A 21,078-nucleotide genomic window follows, 5' to 3' on the forward strand; every position below is an offset into this window, starting at 1 on the left:
CACACACACACATTCACACAAAGACCTCATTGCCTTTCTGCATCCCTGCATCCATCCAACGGATGCCACCAACAAGCCTTGGGAGTTTTTCTACGCGGTTGTTTTATGGGTCCCACGGGGCTCGGAGACAGTGAGATGTGGCTATAGCACACAGAGGATCCCAGTCAAGGACACAGGCAGCATCACTCACTCCGCCATTATTTGCTCATATTTAAAGCTGGGGGAGGCGCCGGGGCCACCTGAGGGACTGTAGCTACACATGCAGAGGAGGGCGGGTGATTTCAGAGTCCGACGGGTGTGCTGAGCGACTCAGAGGTAAAGGAGACGCAACACAGGAAAAGGAGGGAGAGAGAGAGAGGGAGTGACTGAGGGCTTTATATGTCAGCCCGCTGATACCAGCGTTTTTATGGCCGAATATTTTTCCTCTTGTCAGAGCTGGATAAGGAATCACCATAAGGTTGGGGAGCATGAATATTGCCCTTGAGGGCCCACTGTGGCTGCTCCTGTTTATGGTTGACTTGCAATCAGCCACCGATTCAGGACCCACAACCCCTCATCCATCCACGTCAGCAATTAATCAATTAAACGGGCGGCGGGGAGGAGTGGGATCGGCTAGGTGTGTTAATACAATAGCCTGTTAAGGTTGATGTAATTTCATCACTAATGTCACCCATTCATCAAGGCTTATTATCGGTTTCACATAGACAATGGTCAATATCACTTCATAAATCTGAGGATCATAGGGATCTCGTGATATTAAGCCTGAAGGATGGTCTGAAATGATGGACTACAGAGACATGAGGGCCAAAGTTAATGTGAGAGATTATAAAACAGGAGTACAGACATCTATGTAATCACTCCGCAGCTCTGCATTAAAAATGGAAGCCTGTTTATAAAGATCGCAGCTGACAAACACCATCTGAGAACAGTCCTGCCCCTTCGATACTGTTTCATAATGTACAAGTCACCACATAACTATCTATTCTAGGACTGTCAAGCGCGGAGGCTATGAAACTTCAGTCCACATTCTGTTTCTGATTAATCTTCATGGCTTGAAAAAAACAATAAAATTAAACCCCACTACGGATTCATGCTGGGCCCCCAGACCCCACACAGAGAACCACAAACAGGATCTTAGACATATCCTGCCTGATTAATCCACAATGTCATATGTGCAGCGTTTTATCACAGAGGACAGTGTGTGGCTCTGTACAAAAGTGTGTAAATGGGTGGGTTTGTGTAGGCGGAGGCCCTGTCCGCTTGTGTGCCTGGTATGAGCATGTGTGGGCCAGACTACATGTGATACACAAAGTGAGAGCGGTATTTGGCGTACCGATGCATATGAGGGCTTGGATCACTAACAGTGTTTTTTGGACTCCGGCCACTGACAGCTGACAGTTTGTGCCAGTATTTCATAACTTTAAATGTCACCATTTTCAGGGCCAAAATATCTGAAACTTACAACAACTCTGTGTTTCTCCATGAGACTTTCGTTACAGCCTTGGGCACAACGTTGTAACAAAAGTATGGGACATAAAGTATTATAATCTCACATTTATAATTCTTATAAATTACTGTATATTCCATCAAAATCACTTTTGTAATGATCTTTTCCCTACCTGTGGCTCCTGTTGCATGCTCAGCCATTGGAGTTTTTCTTGGTATTTCTTCTATAAGAGTTTCGGCTGAGTTAGACCCTGCTGATGTTCTGTGCTTATAAAGCTCACTGAAACATTATAAGTTATACTGGGCTATACAAATGAATTTAACTTGACCTAACTACTAATCATAACCATAATCCACATATAAATGTTTGGAATCTAATCAAATGGTTTCATTAGACTTAAGGGCTTACCTTAGACAAGCAGGATAGTGTAGATTAATTGCACAATAAATAGAGTATGTTATCAAACAACCTGCATCATATCCATCATGTCAGTGGGACAACAGAGACTGGCTGACATCCAGGTTTTAACAGAGGGCCAATACCTGCCCTGCGTATCGGTCTAATCCTACTAACAGCTTCAGTCAGACACAAAGAGAGTCCCTTCTACCCAAGTCAACATTTCCCCAGCACTCCCAGCAGGTACATCAGCTCAATTATGATGATGGCAATGACTGATTGCATTTTACCTCTCCCCTGTTCCCCCAATAAGTCTGGCCATCACAGAGAGAGAGAGACAGAAGAAGAGAGACAGAGATAGCAGCGTCATCTCCGGTGAGCTACAAGCATCCCAGATGCCAGTCTCCGGGACGGTATCAAACATCTCGGTGGCAGACTCGCCATGAAAATAATCTATACCTACAGGAAGTCAATTAAAAAGTGCCAGGGGAGATTAAGAGCAGCGTGACAGCTTTTCGTCAGGCCACGGGTTTGTCTGGGAGAACCAGCGTGTTGTTGCATGTCTGCTGTGTGAGTGAGTGCAAGGTAAAGTGTGTGTGTGTGTGTGTGTGTGTGTGTGTGTGTGTGTGTGTTAGTAGTAAAAGACGTAGGAAAGCGGGCAGCGGTGGTGGTGGAGGGAGGAGACAGTTGCCGAACACCCTTAAAAGCCCCTTCATAAATATTAAAAGGGCCCTTGGCAGACGGCAGCTCTGCCACAACTTTGCAAACCAGCGTAATGTGTCTGTTTGCGCTGAGAAAGGACTCAGTCCGGATATCAATTAAATCAAGCGTTGTCAGTCTGATGGTCCTCTCAATGGAGGGACAGCCCATTCCCCTCTACACATCAGCTCAGCTTTGTGTCAACCATCCATCTCTCATCCTCTCTCCCGGTTGCCATCTTTATCAGCCTCAACTCACTCACTCTTTCTCTCTCTCTCTCCCTCTCTCTCTCTCTCTCTCCTCCTTCTCTCCTTTGCTCTCTCCCTCTCTGTCTCTCAAGCAGCCGGTAACTGAATGCAGAAATTACTCTCCCCTCCACCTTTAACTCCCACTAAATCTTTCCCCTTTTCCACTTTGCTGAGCAGGGATATTTTATTCCTCCATCAAATATGCATCCCATTAATTAAGTTAAATTACTCCTGACTGCCAAATATCCCCTGCCCCGATGGGTGTCAACACAGAAATGCATGACTGTGAACCTGCAATGACACGGCCCCAACACTTAAACATGAGTTACAGCCTTTTCCAGCTCCATCCATGGGCAGATTACCAGACACTTTGGGCTGCTGGAATTAAGCGCCATTCGCCTCCTTCCCCTCCACCCAGCTTTTTAATAAGTGCACAATGGATGACACTCGCACTTCTGACAATGAGAGGACTGATATTTTAATTACACCCCTTTTTTCATCTGCCTTCCTCTTCATCTTTTAATTGCTGCTGTTAATCACTCATTAACTTCCCTCTCTTTATTTTTTCTCCTACAATATACCTATGACATGATTAGCTCTATAGAACGGATTGTTCAGCAACATTTTTAAAATACTTCAGCTACTTTAAAGGATAAAGTTTCTACTTCCTTAATGGAGGACCCGGTTTTGGGGTGGAGGGTGTGAACTGATTTCACTCATGTTTCTCCATCGAATGGAGCCAAATTGCCTTTGTTAGCACATATTAATCTTTAGAAGGTAAATTCAAAGTGTATAAATGCTATCAAGATAGGGTCTTTTAAGGTAAAGATCACTAACTCTTCATTTTTCTCCTCGAAGTGCTGCAAGTTAAGATTTACCAAAACAAAAAGTGATAATAAGCTAAGAAAGGCTGAGGCCACAAGAAGTTTAATGTTTTAGAAAAGATGCTACTGAGGTCATACGTGGTGCAGACAACAGCCTCTTAACTTAGAAAGTCCTCAAGAGTAGTATAACTTACCATCATAAGACTATGTGCTGTGTTGGCTCCCTAGCTTAACTACTGATCTTGCCGTGTAGCGTCTGGACCCAATGTTTTGTTTTTGTTTGTCTTTGATTAAAGGGAAATGCTTTGATTATGAAGCCGCCCCCCCCCAGGCCCGTGTTCAGGGCACACTAAAGAATATGAAATTGTTATTAAAACCTAATAGGACTGATCTGCTGACAGAGATTTCTCGCTTTGTCTCTCGTGCTCAGGAGATGCTGAGTGGGGTCCCATTCAAATGCTTCAAAAGCCTCCGTTCACCAACACGAGACTGACCGAGCAAACAGACTTTATCTCCCTCAAGTACTTGTGCTGTGCAAGTTGAAACGCACACTTAATAGCATTCAATGCTTTTATCTGCTAAGAGTTAGGCCTATAATCTAAACTCAGCTAACGAAGGCATATGTTTGTGGTCGTCTCTACAGCTGAGAGAAATCTGCGAGGACACGTCACTTGTGAGGAAATAAAGTTTGACAATCTAGGTCCAAAACAAGTATAAAAAGTGTAAAACTGTACACTGCTGGATTTATATTGATACATTGATGCTGTCTAGAATTGATTTCTCTCTCTCCTCTCTTTTACCTCTCTTGCCTTTTTCTGTGTGTGCATGTGTGCCTGTGCATGAGTGTGTTTCTATTGCAAAAAACATTAATTTTACAAACATCAGCCCAAGGCTACTAAACACATCCAATCCATTATGCTGTGCTTTATCGTGTTATGGGGGGTAACGGGCTGTAAAGCTGTCTTGGTCATAAAGAGCGATCGCAGAGTGCCGAGTCAAACCAGAACGCCGAGCTCTCCAAGCCATACGCAGCCCTCGTTATCATCAGAACAGCTCCTTCACATACTTAACCTTTCCAGACCAGCCTTTCTGCATTATTTTCCAAATGACCTTTAGCGTTACTTATTTCATTTCCGATAATGGCACACTAAATTTAGTTAAATGCATCAGAGCAAAATGTGTTTATTTTGGTGCAGACGACTACAGTGACTGACAAGGACCATGTTCCCAGACACAAACTCTAAAGTGTCCGAGGCAGTAAACATTAATACATCTTCCTGATGGGAATAAATACCAGGCCCTGTGTCAGATGAGCACACATGAATGAGATGGATCACAACAGGTAAAAACAGGCCGTACACATCTAGATATACAATAGATATATGAACATGTGGCTGCCATTTTATATTTATAAGTTCACTGGAGGGCATAACCCCCGGGTCAAAGTTAGTTCACCACCATTTTAGCTTTAGCATAAGGTTAGGGTTAGGGGCAGGGTTAGGGTCAAACTATTTATTCATCTCATAAATAAAGATATTAAAGAGATAAATTCAAATGCAAACCATGATAACTACTGTTTAAAAAGAAGGAAATAAGATTGGGAGTAGCCCGCCTTGAGGTGAGCACACCAAATCTTTTATATCCTCTTACTTTACAATCCACCACGTGCATATTTACAGGGATCTGAAGGTTGAAAAAAAAAAATACTAATGAAATATGCAAACACAAAAGCCGTACTGAATCTGACTTGTTGGGGGAAAATAGTCAGTGTTTACATCTGTTGTGTGTTAATGAATTCATAATTCCATTTCCTGCCAACACATGGTGCACGCTCGTGGTCACAAACAGCTAAATGATTTAGGACAGTATCAGCTTTCAAAAGGTCTAACTCTAACATAAATATGTAGCTACCCTAGAGCTGTTGTATCACAGACACAATCCCTCAGCCTGCAAGGAGCAGTGTGTTTAACGTCCTTGCTGTATAAGCAGAGGGGGTGGGGTGAAGGGATCTTAGTGAAATCGCTAATGTACGTGATGATTAAGTGTAACTCAAATACCGAGTGTGTTGTTCGTAGGCATGACAGGCAGTAATTTGGTGTATTATATTCTGCAGTTTTAATTGCACGCCACCAACGTGTCCCTCTGACACGTTATGAAGCGATGATGTACAATTATTTCGGGGCGGCGGGAGATCAGTGGAGTGACATTATAATCATCCTCATAGGGATCCCTCTCTTCATCTGCAACAACCATTAATGTTTAAATGGGAGGAAGGGAGTAAAAAAAAAAACATAAAAATAGTTCTCAGGGAGTTCTAACCAGAATCTGTTTGAGGATTATAGAGAATCACGTCAGGGGAGAAGGAGAGGGGTGTAGATAGACAATAGAGGGGCTGAGTTAAGTGACGGCTTTCTCTGGATAAGCAGCAAGCTAAGATGCTTCTCCACTGTCACTGCCAGGCCTCACACTACTCATACAGGCCCGGGCATTAAGGCACATTATAGCGGATGAGCCACGCAGGGCGGAACTGATGGGCTATTCTGGGAACAGACCAGACAATCTCACAAGACAGGGGGGACATAAAAACCCTGACATGAGCCAGCCCCATCCTGTTAACAGTCAAATCACACACACAACACCCAACATGAAATCATGACTATATATACTCTCTCCAACACTAAGTCAAGAAAACTGAGACGAGGGAGGGAGAGAGGGAGGGAAAAACACAATGCAGCCTCCTCCACAGAGAAGACGAACTTTAGCACGTCGCAAACTTTCTGTGTTGTGAGCAAGCAACGGTTTTTAAGTTTTGTTCAAATTCCTGAAGTGACACTATGAAACGGGCAGCTTATGACCCATAATCATAAAATGGCAGTTCGCAAGAGGACAATCCATGTCCATGATAGTGTTAATGCTTCTAAGGCCCAGGCTGAGATATTAAACCAATGCCTCAAAGCATTTAGACTGTTTATGCATAATTTAACACCTACAACAGCACTGCTTGTCCACTGCATCTTTGGGGAGGACGAGAGAGCGGGAGGGTGGAAATGCTGAATCCAGGGCCTTTCTGGTAGATGATGGAGGAGAGGAGGAGGAGGCTCATTAAGTGGCCGAGCCCCACTGTGGACAAAACACGCCGGGAGGAAATACAAGAATCTGCCGTCTCACATGCTGGAGGATTTTTTTTTAACCAATTAAATATGAGAAATCTTATCTTGCAATGTAACAGCCAATTTGTGTTTTTCTGCTGTTTTTGCACCTTAAGAGCTCTTTGTAGGCAAATTAAGACGGATCTAAAGACAAAGATAGGCAGATAGATTGGTAGAAACATAGACAAACAGACGTCTGGAGGAAGTGAAAGAAACGGCGAGGCGGAGACAGAAAGCCTATAAAGTGTTAGCGATGATGAGCGAGGCTCTGACCACCGCGCTCAGGTCTGATTGGCAGCATGGTCAAGGGTTCCAATCTGTCCTGGCCTTGCATTTGCATTTGTTAATTAAATGCCACAACAATATGATCTTTAACTATCAACAACTTCCCCCGCTCCTGAGAAGAGACCAGCGGCAGTGAGCTGAAGCCAAAGTGAGGTGGACAGCTAAGGTGCAGCACATACATTCGCTCAGTGTCAGCGGCGAGGTAATCTTCTGGTCTGAAAGTTTAACGAGGAAAACACGGCAATCGATGGCGGTGAAGAGCGATTTTTTTAAGGAAAGGAAAACGAAAGAAAAAACACACACAATGTGCTGAGCCAATGCTCTACAGAAAATGGCAATAAACTAAACCCACAGAACCCCATGCTACATGGAGGCCCAAGAGTCTAAAAGCATGAAGTAAATTAATGAAATTCAAATTTTATATTGTAACGAAGCAGCCAAAGCATAGTGCTGTGCTAATTGAAATGATAAATGGTGATTGCACACAAAAAAATCCAGAAAAACCCTTTTTGTTTAAGTGAAATGTTGCCCCGTCATTAGTATCTGCAGGAGAATGCAGAGCTTAATCGCACTATAATCTCACTTTTCTAGGTCACCCAAAACAAAACGAGTAATCACATTACGCATTACACCTGAAACACAGTCGTCCATTAGTAACATGCTTTAGATTCAGATTAAGGGCACATCATCAAACGTGAAAAGTTTGAGGAGGGGAGCGGGTCATGTGTATGTATGGCTCTGGCCTTAATGAGGGTATTTCTGGGGGTTTCTTTGTGTTTGCTGCTCTTTAGTCAAGAGGAGGGATGGCCTGGTGATCAGTCAGTACTGAAAGCACACACAGGGCCGATTTGTCACCAGTGGCTGGCACTGGCAGCACACAGCTCCTCCATCCACATGATTTGTGAAACCAGGGGCTGTATTTATTAGTCCCATTTAAAGGCATATTGGAGATCTGTTCCACGTGTGTGTGTGTGTGTGTGTGTGTGTGTGTGTGTGTGTGTGTGTGTGTGTGTGTGTGTGTGTGTGTGTGTGTGCGCGCGCGCATGAGTGAGTGTATGTAAAGCTAGGCGCTTGGTCAAAGCCCAACATATTTGCAGCACTTGGGAGAAGAGGGTTTCAGCTGGAGGGCTTGTGAAACATGAGCCTTTCCTCTCATTAAAGGAGAAGCTGTGTTTAAACCAAAGCTTGTTTGCTCCTGCTGTAATATGTTTGCGAACATCAGCGGGAGCAAATAAACACATTCGCTCTGCTCGGCTTTAGAAGAACAAAATAAGCCTGTGACTGAACTAAATGGAACGGTTTACACAGAATTACACAGAGGGAGAAACTAATAACTCTACATATGTCTTCATCTTAGCGAGTGGGTAGCAGCAAAAGCTCGATGGCACAAAGCTGGAAATCCCACAATTTGCTCTATTCCCCGACTGCATGTTAAACAGCTTAACACGTCCATTTGAACATGGCAAGGCAGTGAGGAGGTCTACCACGGGAATGGAACAAGCCGAACACAACATATGGTCTACATGTAGGGGGTACGAGGTAGTGGGATAATAATTGTGCTCGTGCACTACTGGGTATTTATAGGCTTGTGGTAACGTACATAAACTTCCAATTAAGATTATTTGTACAGCTGAAACCATGAAGAAGGAAAAATAAACTCCATTTTGTTTACCTTTAATTCATGAGGAAAGTTGAGTAGGAGCAATACATTTGTCATTTTTAGAAGGGCCTGGTAACAGTTAAAGGTTAGAGAAAGTTTATTCACACATTAAGGTGAGACTAAAATCTTTGAATTAGTTTTTAGTCTGTACAGCCCTTTTTTTCCCCATTTTCTTGTCTGAATAAATATTAGCATGTGTTTAGTGTTTGGACCAGAAAATTAAAAAGGTGCCAAAAGGACACAAAGGTTCTCTAAAAACATAATGAAATTCTTTGGATTAGCAGCACATTTAGGCAGCGTAAGGGAAGGTTTTATTCATTAATTTATTTATTTTACAGATCGAAATCTCTCACAATTTTAAAAAAAGAATCTACCTCAGATTAGTAGCAAACCCATCCCACCTCTCTTACTGCAGTCAGACAGGGTTAAATTGGTTTGAATCATAAATAAGCTCGAAACAAATGCTACTTAAAATTGGCTGTAGGAGGAACACATCGTTCGCTGGCTTTCACTGTCTTCAATTTCAACTCTCAACTCAAAAACTGTGCCAGCTGTTCTGGAGACTGGAGCAAATTCCTCCTAAACCCAGCGTTTCCAGTGCTTACACAGGCAGCAGGAAATGTCATCATCTAAATGTTAATTAATTGGTCCCTGAACTCGATCAGGCTGCATCAATTGTCAGGTGGCTGTTTTTAGACTTCTAAGAATATCAGTCGAACACACGCGTGCGCACACACTCACACACGCTTAAAGACTAGGAGCACACTAGTTATTTACTGAAGGACGGAGAGTTACAAAGTGTCTTCAGTCACTTTTAAATCTGTTTATCCTTGTAACTCACCCACAGATGTCACATTTGTACTCTCGCATGCCCAGGTGTCTCTTCACGTGGTTCCTGGCGTCTCCCAGCTGAGCTGTTGCGAAGTTGCAGATCTTACACCTGAAGGGCTTAGATCCTGCAAAACAAAGTATGGAGAGTTAACATGCCACAACAATATTGTGTTTGAAAGAGAGAAGTTGCAAGTTTGATAAAACATGACATGTACAACAGCTGGGCAGAAATTAAATTTTACATTACAGATCATTTTTCAATGCCAGGCTTGTAAGTCTGTTATAAGTCCTGTGCTAGGACTTCAACCTACTTCGAAGCCACAAAATGACTTCAGAATTATAAAAACACATGCCCTTACTCCCCATAAAAACTACAGTCACACTCCAAGTGCCAGGCGTCTCTTCTTTCACTCTCTATCTATCCTTGTCACTCTCCTTCATCTCTTACCTACTCTTCCTTTGCCTGTGGATGCGTAAATTGGATTCCAAAGGTCAGGGCGAATACGTAAATCAATTCTGTGTGCACTCACTACCTCCCGTTCCATCATTAAAGCGCTAATCACTCTGGCGGGCTTCACAGGGAGGTTTCTCCCTAATTATTGTCATTAATAAGTCCAGAGGGCGGGGTAGCGTTTGAGAGAGTGGCAATGCTTCTGCCTGCCATCCGTCATTTAAGAGCAGAGCTGCGAGGGCTGATGCCTGCGCTGTCTGTGTGACGCACAAACATCTTCAGGCTTAAGACAGGGAACCAGGTCCTTTACAACAAATACAGAGGAAATATGAGTTATACACATGACTGTCCAAACAAAACGCAACTCTAAATTTAACAAAATAATTTAAACTTACTAAATTTATTACTAAAATTAAACATAAGCATTTGGCAAAATAAAATGGAAACTATCCCTTGCTCTGGTTGCCTGAGCCAGATTTAGGCCAGTAACACACAGTGCGACACTCCAATCTAAGTGGCAGCCTGGTATGATACCCACATACGCATCTTTGAGCAAACTCTCACCCTCTCCCAGTGAATATCCCAAGACGTTCTACAATATTTATTCCAGGGGCAGCCGCTGATTTGATTAAGCACTTTGTGTAGATTACTAATTCGTTCATGCACGGTTCACTTGCTGTGAGCTGGAAGTACGACACATCGAATTTTGAGCCAGTAACGAAGATTGAAAGGCAAGTCTGTGCTAACAAGGCCCATAAACACAGGGGGCGGGTGGGGGTCCACACATGGGCAACAGCAAAGCCAGCCTCTGCATTTACATGTCCCTGCAGTATGTTACACATACAGACACACACACACACACACACACACACACACACACACACACACACACACACACACACACACACACACACACACACACACACAAACACATAAACACATACATCACTACACACAGTTACAAAGGCACACACACTAGAGCAAATAAAGGCAGATAAACAAATAAAACCCCTATACATAACTGCAAACTTCACACCTAAATGTGCAGACAACTTCACGCACACACTATCACACAACAAAATCATCAACACCCGTACAAAAAAAAAAGAAACAACAAAAAGTCAGACATACACATTCACACCACACCCACCATCACACCTACACATACCTACATCTAAATTCAGAGCCCCACCTCACACCTATGTATGTGCATGCAGACACACACATTAAATTCACAAGACATAATCATCCATGGACAAACAGAAGGAGAGACAATAATTCTCTCTCCTTCTCACTCACACACACGTCCTAAAGTTGAGGTGAGAGAGAGGCGTGTGGGGAGCTGATTTGTCCAGATGGCTGGCTGAGTATGAGACATGGCAGAGAGGAGAGAGATGTAACGTCCCTCAGTTCTCACATCTTATCACATTAATACTCCACCACTCCACTTAAACAGCCTCCGTGAAACTGAAATTGACCATCAATGCAGTGTCATGTTAAATTAATATTGCCATCCACATAGGGGCGATGGTTCCTTCACATCCCAGATGAGACAGGGGATGACTAATTCATTTCCTGAGAGGAGAGGAGAACCTCATGCAATGTTTCACTACACACACACACACACACACACACACACACACACACACACACACACACACACACACACACACACACACACACCAATGTGATAACTTGTACATGCCATATAACCTTCAGGTTCGGAGAAAGAGAATAATACATGATAATTTTATATAAATAAATGCCTTCATTATATTTATTTCTACAACCAGCTAATATACACTGTTAGCACTTGAGTGTGTCCCAATTTCCACCATGGGTTGGCTGCAGCCCTACCGCAGTTTGTGCAGCAAGCACTGTAATAATCTGTCACACTCTGGGTCACAGATGTCCAGTCAAAATTTATTTTTATCACTCACATTGTTTTCGATTATTATAGCCCGCTAAGAGATCTATTTCACATTACAGTGAATGGATTAGAATGCTGATAATGCACTGCCATAAGTCACAGAAATATTAAACATGATTCTTTTTAGGGATATTTGAGTTGTGCACATTGGCAGCCAGTGAAAAGATACTGTAACTGCATGTTAGTGTATTTTTAGAGGGGAAGAGAAGAGGAGAAAAGTGCCTCTTCCTCCTGCAGTGGCAGCTAAACACAGAGTTTGATGGCATCTGTGGAATAGTAGGCAGGAAATAAAAACAACAAAAGCTTTTAAAATCTGCAGCTGGATTACAGAGATACTCCAGTGATAAAACAAAGTGGTTGATTCACCAAAGACACATTAAAAAAAAAAAGGATGACAAAATTGAAGCAGCAGGGTCCGAAAGATTCTGAGTTTTAGTCCTTAATGTGCTTGAAGCTCCAAAAGCATTGGATCTTTAATTTTCCCATAATGCAACATCATTCATTAACCCCCTGCTGCCTAAATGCTCACTTCTTTAAAAACAACCTTCTATTAAACATTTTAGTCTCAAGCCCAGGTGGAGATGAACCCGACGGCACCAACATTTTTTCAAACTTTGAAAGTTTCCTCCACAGCCACAGGAGACATTATGCAACTGTTTTCACAGGCTGAGTCTTCATGATGTACAAACTGAACTTCGTGTGGTAGAGAAAGGCAACAGATTCATAATGGTAAACACCTGAACTACATGAACTACTTATGGCTGCCAGATTTATGGAGGTTGGGTGTCTTCACTACTGATGGCCCACTGTTAGAACAATGAAACGCACTTTTTCTGAAGGATGGCTTTGGGTAATGCAGCTTAAATATCTGTATGTAGTGCTGCAATGGAAAAGGCCAGAAAACTGAAGTCTCTAATTGGCTAAAGACAACTAAAACCACACCTCTTTCCCTCAGGTTAAAAAAAAAGGGTAAAAAAAAAAAAAACGCCAAACACCTGTTAACAATAAGACAACAAAAGACAAGTAATAAATAGTAGTGAAAGACCGGGATTTGCAAATTTATAACATAAACAGCACAAACCAAAAATTTATGTTTGGAAAGTCCCATAAATATACAGTACATATGACATAACAGTAAAAATGAAATGTTTAAAAGTGATAAGCACCATCAAACTGATTTACTGTATGTCACTGTCAGTGTCCTACAAACAGGCATGATGTACTATAAGTCTTTGTCAACAAGAAAAACCTTTCTGTCCTGGTCTTTCATTAACACGGTCTCTAATGTTTTTCCATTCTCAGTCTGAAATGTCCTTAAAACACTTCTGAAGAAGCTCCTTTTCTTTCCAACCCTCTCCAATTCACTGTGGAGAGGTCATCACAGTCATCATAAACATCTTTGCTGCATCATCATCCGGATGGAATACAGTGGCAATATCTGTGTTTCCTAATACTTAACATCTTGTGTTCTACCTCTGGATCCATAGTCTGCAGAAAAATGTCTGGCAAGATATTAGGGGATGATGGTGTTCGTACTGCTGCTGAACAGTTATTAGTGGAAGCCCAATCCGTTAATGATGGCAAGTGAGCTGAAAATCATGTCTCTGTATAACTTGAGGAGGAATTGCAGGCCAGTGTCTGTGGGGTGTCTGGAGAGGGTGAAAGGTGCCAATGGTGGACACTGCTCTAGTGATGGAGTTAAAAGCTGCTGTTCAAAGTTCTGGTCACCACAGTCGTCCCTGGTGTTTACCCCATCTACCATCCTCTGGAGAGTCTGTCTGAGAGAATTGTCCTTGCTAAGTTTGACCAGCCCTGTTCTCATCTCACCAACAGTTCTCCTGAGAGATGAGTTGTCCCCCAGTGCCTTCTTGTTGTCCTGTGCCAGCTCATTCAAAGACTTCTGAAGCCTGTTTCACCAGTTCCTCCACTGGCTGCATGGTGACTGCTGCAGCAGGAGGCATTGCATGGAGAAACAGAAGGTAAATCTAGAGCTGTAAATACTTGTCTTGTACCAATCTACTTCCTATTTTCACTTTGACTCATTTTTCACCGTTTCATATGCATGCTCTTCCTCCTCTGATCCTTCCATGTTTTTCAGCCATAAATATTCCATGCACTGAAGAGTTCGATGGAGAGTGATAGTGATGGTTAGTATAGACGTCATGCAGATGAATCGACATCTCATTCTTCATCATTAAAAACCCCTTTGGCATCATATTTTCATTCTGAATGTGCTTTTTTTGTCTGTTTTGTCCCATTTGGGTCTGGGGCCAGTTGCAAAATTGACTTGAGCTTAACAAGTCAATAATAATCAGTGCGTTTTTAAATACTTCTGCAAATGATAAAAGATCAAATCCTGTGGGGAAAACACCAAATAACTTCAATGATATAAGGATCTAAGAAGTTTCTATGTCAAAAGCCTGTATTGGTTAAACTGTGCTCGTTACCATACATTATGTTCAAAAGTTATACGTGTTGAAATTCAAAAAAATCCTGCCATAAGGCAGGCCAGGAGAATGCTTCCCATTTTACTTTTCAGTTATTTCAACAAACACATATCACATCCTGCGTGAACATGCATGCATGGCATGTGTGTCCATTATGTTGAGGCTCAGTCTGAGGTCAGACAGCTCACTCCAGTGAAAAAGTGACCAATTTACCTCAAAATGCAAATTCCAGCTGTACCCTCATTGGCAAAATGCAAGCATGTGTATGCGTTTCCTTTAAGGGACAAATTGACAAATCTGTGTGCAGCCTCCCACCACCGTCTCCTGATTTCACTGATTAATCAAGTGAATAAAAACTAGGTCTTAATTAAAAGGATGTGGACATGCTCCCAGCCCCGAAACTGGCAGACCCCCACCGTGCTCCTCCAGAGCCCCACAAACAAACTCCCAGAATAAACGACCACCATATAAAAGGTGAATAATTCACTGTAATGAGGGAACTTAGCAATAACAACAACTTGCATATGTTGTCAAAAAATAAAGAGAAATAGGTGCTTCCCACAAATAAGAACAGCATAAATGAAAGTGGAGATGTAATCTTATAAACAAGAACGTAACTCAATTGAATAAAAAGAAGTAAACCTAAAAAAGAAACTGTTCATCATTTGAAACCTGAGAACGTGCCCTTGACTTGAAGCCATCTGTTGGGACCTCAGCGTCACAGCTTTCATTTTCTTAAGTAACACTAAGGAAGTGACCTCAAAAACTCAAGAATTATGACACAGGGTAAAATCATGAATACATATAGACTAACCGTTAATAAGAAGAAAGTGGGAGCTCAACATTAATCATCAGGATTTTAACCTCCAATTCTTACAGCTTTAAGCAAACTGATTTGAGCAGTAAGCAGTCTGACTTTGGCGCACAAGGTGACTGGCATACGTATCATAAAAAAGGACATAAACATTCAAGTTTCTTTTGAGTTACATTGTTCTTCTGCCCCAGCAAATACATTGCTTTTCCCACTTATACTACAGAAGTAACAACATATCAAGATACTTTACAGCAGCACCTTTTAGCCCATTGCAGTTATGGCCATATGTTGACATAATGGAGTGAAATCAGCACTTTGTTTAAAGTTCTTGACCAGTATTCAGTGAGGCCATGTAGGGAATATTATCTCTGGGTTTTCTGACAAGAGCTACACGACAAACCAATAATACCTGCACAAACCATCCACTGTCAGTGAGTCCAAAAGTGGAAACAATTCCATTTTATCTCCCATTCAACAGACGCTTCATACAAACACAAAGACACATACACTCATGTACACATGTGGTAAGCACAGAGCATAGACTTCAATTAAAGTCCCATTAAAGTTTGGGCTGAAAGGGGGATGGACCATAGAAGGCAGCGAAGGGCATTTATTGATGGCGCCCTCACATCTCGTTCCTGCATTAAGTTGATTTTAAAAGCAATTAATACACATGGTCAGGGAAAAGTAATGGAGCGCCCTACGTTCTTAACCTGCCGGACATTTTGCAGCCGAAGCCCTGAACAACGCAGCCCTGCTTTGCATTATAAATGACAAGATAAATTTTAATGGATTGAGGATAATCAGCTAGCCATGAAGGCTGACATATACACACATTCACTAGGCATACAAGTGCTCACACACATATACACAAACATGGACGTACAGACACAAGGGAAATTAAAGGCTTTGAATACGTCTGCATTGATTATTTTAAATTATTAGCCCACCTCTCTTTGGACCTGCAATGCTTTTAGCCTAAGCTTTAACACATTTACAGAGACTTATTGACTATAATTACAACTGAGTCTTGGTAATGGACACATCAATTATGAGTCGCACATGTCTCTGACCAAGCGTTGCTCAGGGAATCCCAATCTGGGGTCCATTAGCGTCTCTCCTGCTGGTCTGAAGCTCAATCAATCTTTACCTTCATCTCTACTGAAACAGCTATTACCTGGCTGCAGTAGATAGTAGCCTTAACATTAGCCTGAGCTGCCAAAGAAGAGGCTGTATCTCCACACTCAATACAGTTGTCCCTAAAAACAGAGGCCTAATAGCTGAGCAGCTACACAAAGTGATTACACTTTTCCTTTTATGATTTTTAGTAAAACTCGATGTATTCAAGTGCTCATAAAACGCCTCATAAGAACCACAAACCAGATCGATATCAGCTACAGGAGGTTCAATAATTTATGCAGCAACTGTAAAGTTGTAAAATTACATCTAAGTAAATATATTTTTATTATTTCTTTTTTTTTTTATCAAAATCTTATTTTTAGTCCATATAAGTTTATTAATTGCATCACACTGCATCTACAATATATCTAACCGATTTGCTAGTTCAAATACAGTGTTTCCGGTTAAGTACCTAGACTGTGGTGACTGGCACCAGTCTAAATGGTCCTGCCAGAGTTTCAAAATGAACCAAAATATTTTTTTACACCTCGCCTATACATTGATTAATTTGTGGCAGTCAACCACAATATCAACACTGACCATGGTTTTATTGATTCTTTTTTTTTTTATATATATATTTCAAATGGGTTAAATTATTATTAAATTGTAAGCTGTGGGCAGCACATTGATTTGCCTCCTTGCCCCGTTCTCGCTCTCTCTCTCTCTCTCACAAACATGTAGACAACGGGCACGTCTGTCATACTCGGACTGGCCATTGGAAGCACTGGTAGTAAACTCACCACATTAGTGGGCCAGTGGACCGTCAAGATTTGCTACGTGCAGGGACGGGGCTCACTGGCCAATCACAATCTGTCATCGACCCTCACCGACCCAAGTCAGTAATGGTTGTTATTTGTTTCACACAACATGAAGCAATGGAGCTGTATATACTGCTGTTATTTGTTACAAATATTTACAGAGGAGCACCTTACTGTATATACGCTATTATTTAATACTGTAATTAATTTAAGGGAGTGCCACCCACCCCTTTCTCAGCTACCGCCACAAATACAGTCTGGTTCTAATGGAAAATATTTTCAGGGAGATAAAATATTATTACATATTAAAATATATAAAGTATTATGAATATCTTCCTAATAGTGTGCTGTCATGTAGTGTTTTTAACAAATTTGTAGTGGATTATAGGGTTAAGATGCTCCTTTAATTCATCTTCTTTATTTAATATCATATGTAAAATGAGTGGCGATAGCTTTGGCCAGCTTTTGCTTGGAGTACATAGTGCACTGGTGTCCATAGACAGTACGTGTGTGAGACCCAGAGAGTAGGAGAAGGAAAGAGTGTGTGAGTAAACAGAAGCAGCGTACATACCTGTGTGAGTACGGATGTGTGCCAGGAAGGCCATTGAGTTGCTGCTCTTGCACACCTTGCCACAGTATTTGCACACGCTGCCCTGGTTCTCCTCACGCTCACGGTTGATCTGCTCCGTGTCCTCCAACACGTACTTGTTGACCTCCCTGAGGAGCTCCTCGTGCTTCTCCTTAATGTGAACAAACAGATCCTGCTCCGTTTCGAAGCGGTCCGTGCACTTCACACACTTGAAGCTCGCTCCCCCTTCAGGCAGCTCCTCCACGCTATTCTGCTCGTTGCGTAGGTGGGCGGCGCTGGTCAGGTGTTGGTGCAGGTTGCTTTCGGTGTAGAACGATTTACCGCACACCAGGCAGTGGAAATGCTTCTCCTTGGATGGATGCTTCATTGAGATGTGGACGTTGAGACCACTGATGCCGTCTGCCATGAAGCCACAGTCCTCGCAACGTATGCGACAGCTGCTTCCTTTGGCTTCCTCTCTCACCTTCACTTCCTTGGGCTTGAGCTTCTTAACATATGGAGAGCTGGGGGCTGGGTGGCCAGAAGGCACTGGTGAGCCTCCAGTCAGACATATCACAGTAGCCTCGCCTTCCAGAGACAGACCTTCCTGCAATGCCTGCTCCTGCTCGGCAAGGGCCTTCATGGATACAATGCAGGCATCAAAGGGAAGGGCTTTGGACATTTGTGTATCTGAATGAGAGCTGTCACTTTTTGCTTCTACAATCACCACATCTGCATTTAAGTGTTCATCGTCTGCCTGTTTACCCCCTTCCTCCTGGCTCTCTTGCTGTGCAGACTGGTCAACTGCAGGCTGAAGGTCTGCTGGAGCCTGCTGGGGTTCAGGAAGTACTGTAAGGCTAATAGTCTGGTCGGTTGGATCTGATTCACCACCAGAGTTAGATGTAATATTCTCTGCTTGCTTCTCATCTGCACTACCAGTGACCCTAACCACAGCATCGACAGGTCCTGTGGTGACGGAGGGTGCATCTGTATTCTGACTTTCCATAGCTTGACTGTCGTCAGAACAAGATTCAGACTCTTTTGTGGGGCTAGGTGGTTCACATTCAGGTTTAGAGTTTTCCCCACCAAGCTCAATGACCTGCTTCAGCTTCAACGGAAGTGCCAAAGCTCTTTGTCCCTCACCCCCCACCGGCTCCAAGTATTTCTGGCTCTTCTGTTTGTGTTTCTCTGTGTTTGCGTGGCGAGACATTTCCCTGCTAGTTACGGCATAGTAGCTACATGCTAGACAGACATACTCAAAATCTTTGGTGTGCTTTCTCTTGACGTGGAGATGGAGGGAAGGGATTGATTGAGCAACAAAATCGCAGTGGCTACAAGCATTAACAGAGTCATATTTACTTTTTTTCTGGCTTGTGTCTGACTGACTCGGCTCTTCACTGCTCTGTTCTTTAGAGGCTGTGCTGTTGTATTCCTGCTCTTTGTCGGTGGTCTGTGAGGCTGCATTTGGTTCCTCAGCTTGTATACTTGTGGGTTCTTGCGGTGACGCACTTGTGTGATTGTTAACTGGGTTTTTATTGGCACACTCTTGTGTACGTCTAACATGTTTCTTCGTGATACAGTGACGATCCATGTCTCCTTTAGTGACGCAGCTGTAGTTGCACAGAGTGCAGCTGTATCCATACTCCTTGCTGTGTTTACGGCGAACATGAACACTGAGGTTGGTGGCATTGGACACAACCAGGCCACAGTATCCACAAGTGGTTGTGGACCCCTGCCTCGGTCTTCCTCTTTTCTTTCTTGGGGGTTCAAGCTCTAAATCTTCCACCTCCACCAACACAGCTTTAGCAGCCTCCACTGCGTCTTCAGTTTCCTGGTCTCCTTCTGTCAAAGTAGCTACCCCTTCTCCATCAGCCCTATCAGCCCTGCCAGTGTCATCATCTATATTTCCACCATCCTCAGCACTGTCTCTGTTTACACACTCAACGTAGACTTCAAATGAGGAAGATTCCCCACTTTTCCTCCCTTTCTGCTGCTGCATGTGGCTATCTGACGACAGGTGAGTATCCATCCACTCAGGTGTGGCCGAAAAAAAGTTACACAATTTGCAGCGGTACCACTCCTTGTCCACGTGTTTGACTCGAGCGTGGCTCTCTAGCAGCGCAGGGGTACTGACCCTAAAATCACAGTGTGCACACTTCAGCTGGAACCTGCTGTGCGGATGTTTGGGCGCCACTCGTGTTGGAGTAGCCTTCACAGAGTTGCCAGTATCCTCGGTTTCCTCTTCATCATCCATGTTCTCATCAGCATCAACTAAAAGACATTTCAGAGAAACACTTTAAGTCTTTTCAACCGTCCAATTTAAGACATCAGGTAAAATAAATATCTGCAGTCATAACTTATAATATACTATATATACTAATAAATGCAGAACGAGAAAAAATAGACTTGTCTCAAAGGAAAAAATATTACAAATATTATATTCAGAGGAAATTCACCCAAAAACGACTGGTAATCACATACTAAAATACTCACATGTGTATGGGGTGTCTTTGGTGTGGTATCTCTGAATATGAACATCTAAAGGAGCCTTGTCCCTAAATTCCTGCCCACAGTAGTTGCAAGAGTGAATCATCTTAGGTTTGGGGGTTCGCTTGCTTACTCTTCTTTCTTGGGTAGGGATCCCCTCCTCTTGATCTGCCTGCTGTTTGTCAAATACGCTTTGCTTTTTAGTTAAACGCTTTGTGTTCGTGCTATTGTCACTGGCTGCTGATCTCAATTCCAAAAAATCCGATTCCTGGTTTTGTTTAACCTCAGCACCACTTTCTGTCTCCATGTCTTCCTCCTGTTGGTTTTCAGGTGGACTGACATCACTGATATTTTCACTTTTTGCAGCTGGCTTTGCAGTTTTATCACTGTCCTTTGAGTTCTTTCCATGCTTTCGTGCATAGTGAATCTTCAGTGACCTTGGGCATTTGGCTGAGAAGCCACAAATGGTGCAGAGGTTATCCCCATCTTCAGGTATGGAGTCTGGCTGCACCTTCTCAGCGAGTTCCTCGTCTGTTTCATCGGGCTCAGCAGTCCTGCGGGGTGAACTGGGTATTTTACCTTCCTCCATTTCCACATCGTCTGGCTGCACCTTCCCACCGGTGTCACTTTCAGCCTCCTTTGGTGATATCAATGTTTTATCCATATCATATCCTGCGATAATTACATCTAACAGTGCAGTCGACTGCTATCATCAATGTCGGATCAAGCTTCCTGAGGGAAAAAAAAAAAAAAAAAAAGTTTTTTAATCTGAAACACAATTCAGTGAATAAAAGAAAATTCTGTAAACAAGTTAAGTGCATTAGCCACAAATTGGGCAATTAAACACAAGCTTCTCATACGTGATCAATCCTTCAGCAACACTGTCATACCAAACATGAGTAAAT

General features: G+C 42.7%; 1 protein-coding gene across 1 annotated transcript in view; it reads right to left on the minus strand.

Annotated features, from left to right (window-relative positions):
• The window catches only part of znf407 (zinc finger protein 407), a 148,121-nt gene extending 127,640 nt beyond the window's left edge, over positions 1 to 20,481 (minus strand). Inside the window, exons 1-3 of the mRNA XM_022753210.1 lie at positions 20,180 to 20,481; positions 17,690 to 19,957; positions 9,550 to 9,664 (exon numbers count right to left, since the gene is read on the minus strand). Coding sequence (XP_022608931.1) covers positions 9,550 to 9,664; positions 17,690 to 19,957; positions 20,180 to 20,480 — 2,684 coding nt within the window. The 5' untranslated portion in view covers position 20,481. The remainder of the gene's footprint in view (positions 1 to 9,549; positions 9,665 to 17,689; positions 19,958 to 20,179) is intronic.
• Positions 20,482 to 21,078: the final 597 nt, after the last annotated feature.

This window comes from Seriola dumerili, unplaced genomic scaffold (assembly GCF_002260705.1).
Source record: "Seriola dumerili isolate Sdu_G_001 unplaced genomic scaffold, Sdu_1.0 BDQW01000191.1, whole genome shotgun sequence".
In the NCBI taxonomy this organism is placed as follows: domain Eukaryota; kingdom Metazoa; phylum Chordata; class Actinopteri; order Carangiformes; family Carangidae; genus Seriola; species Seriola dumerili.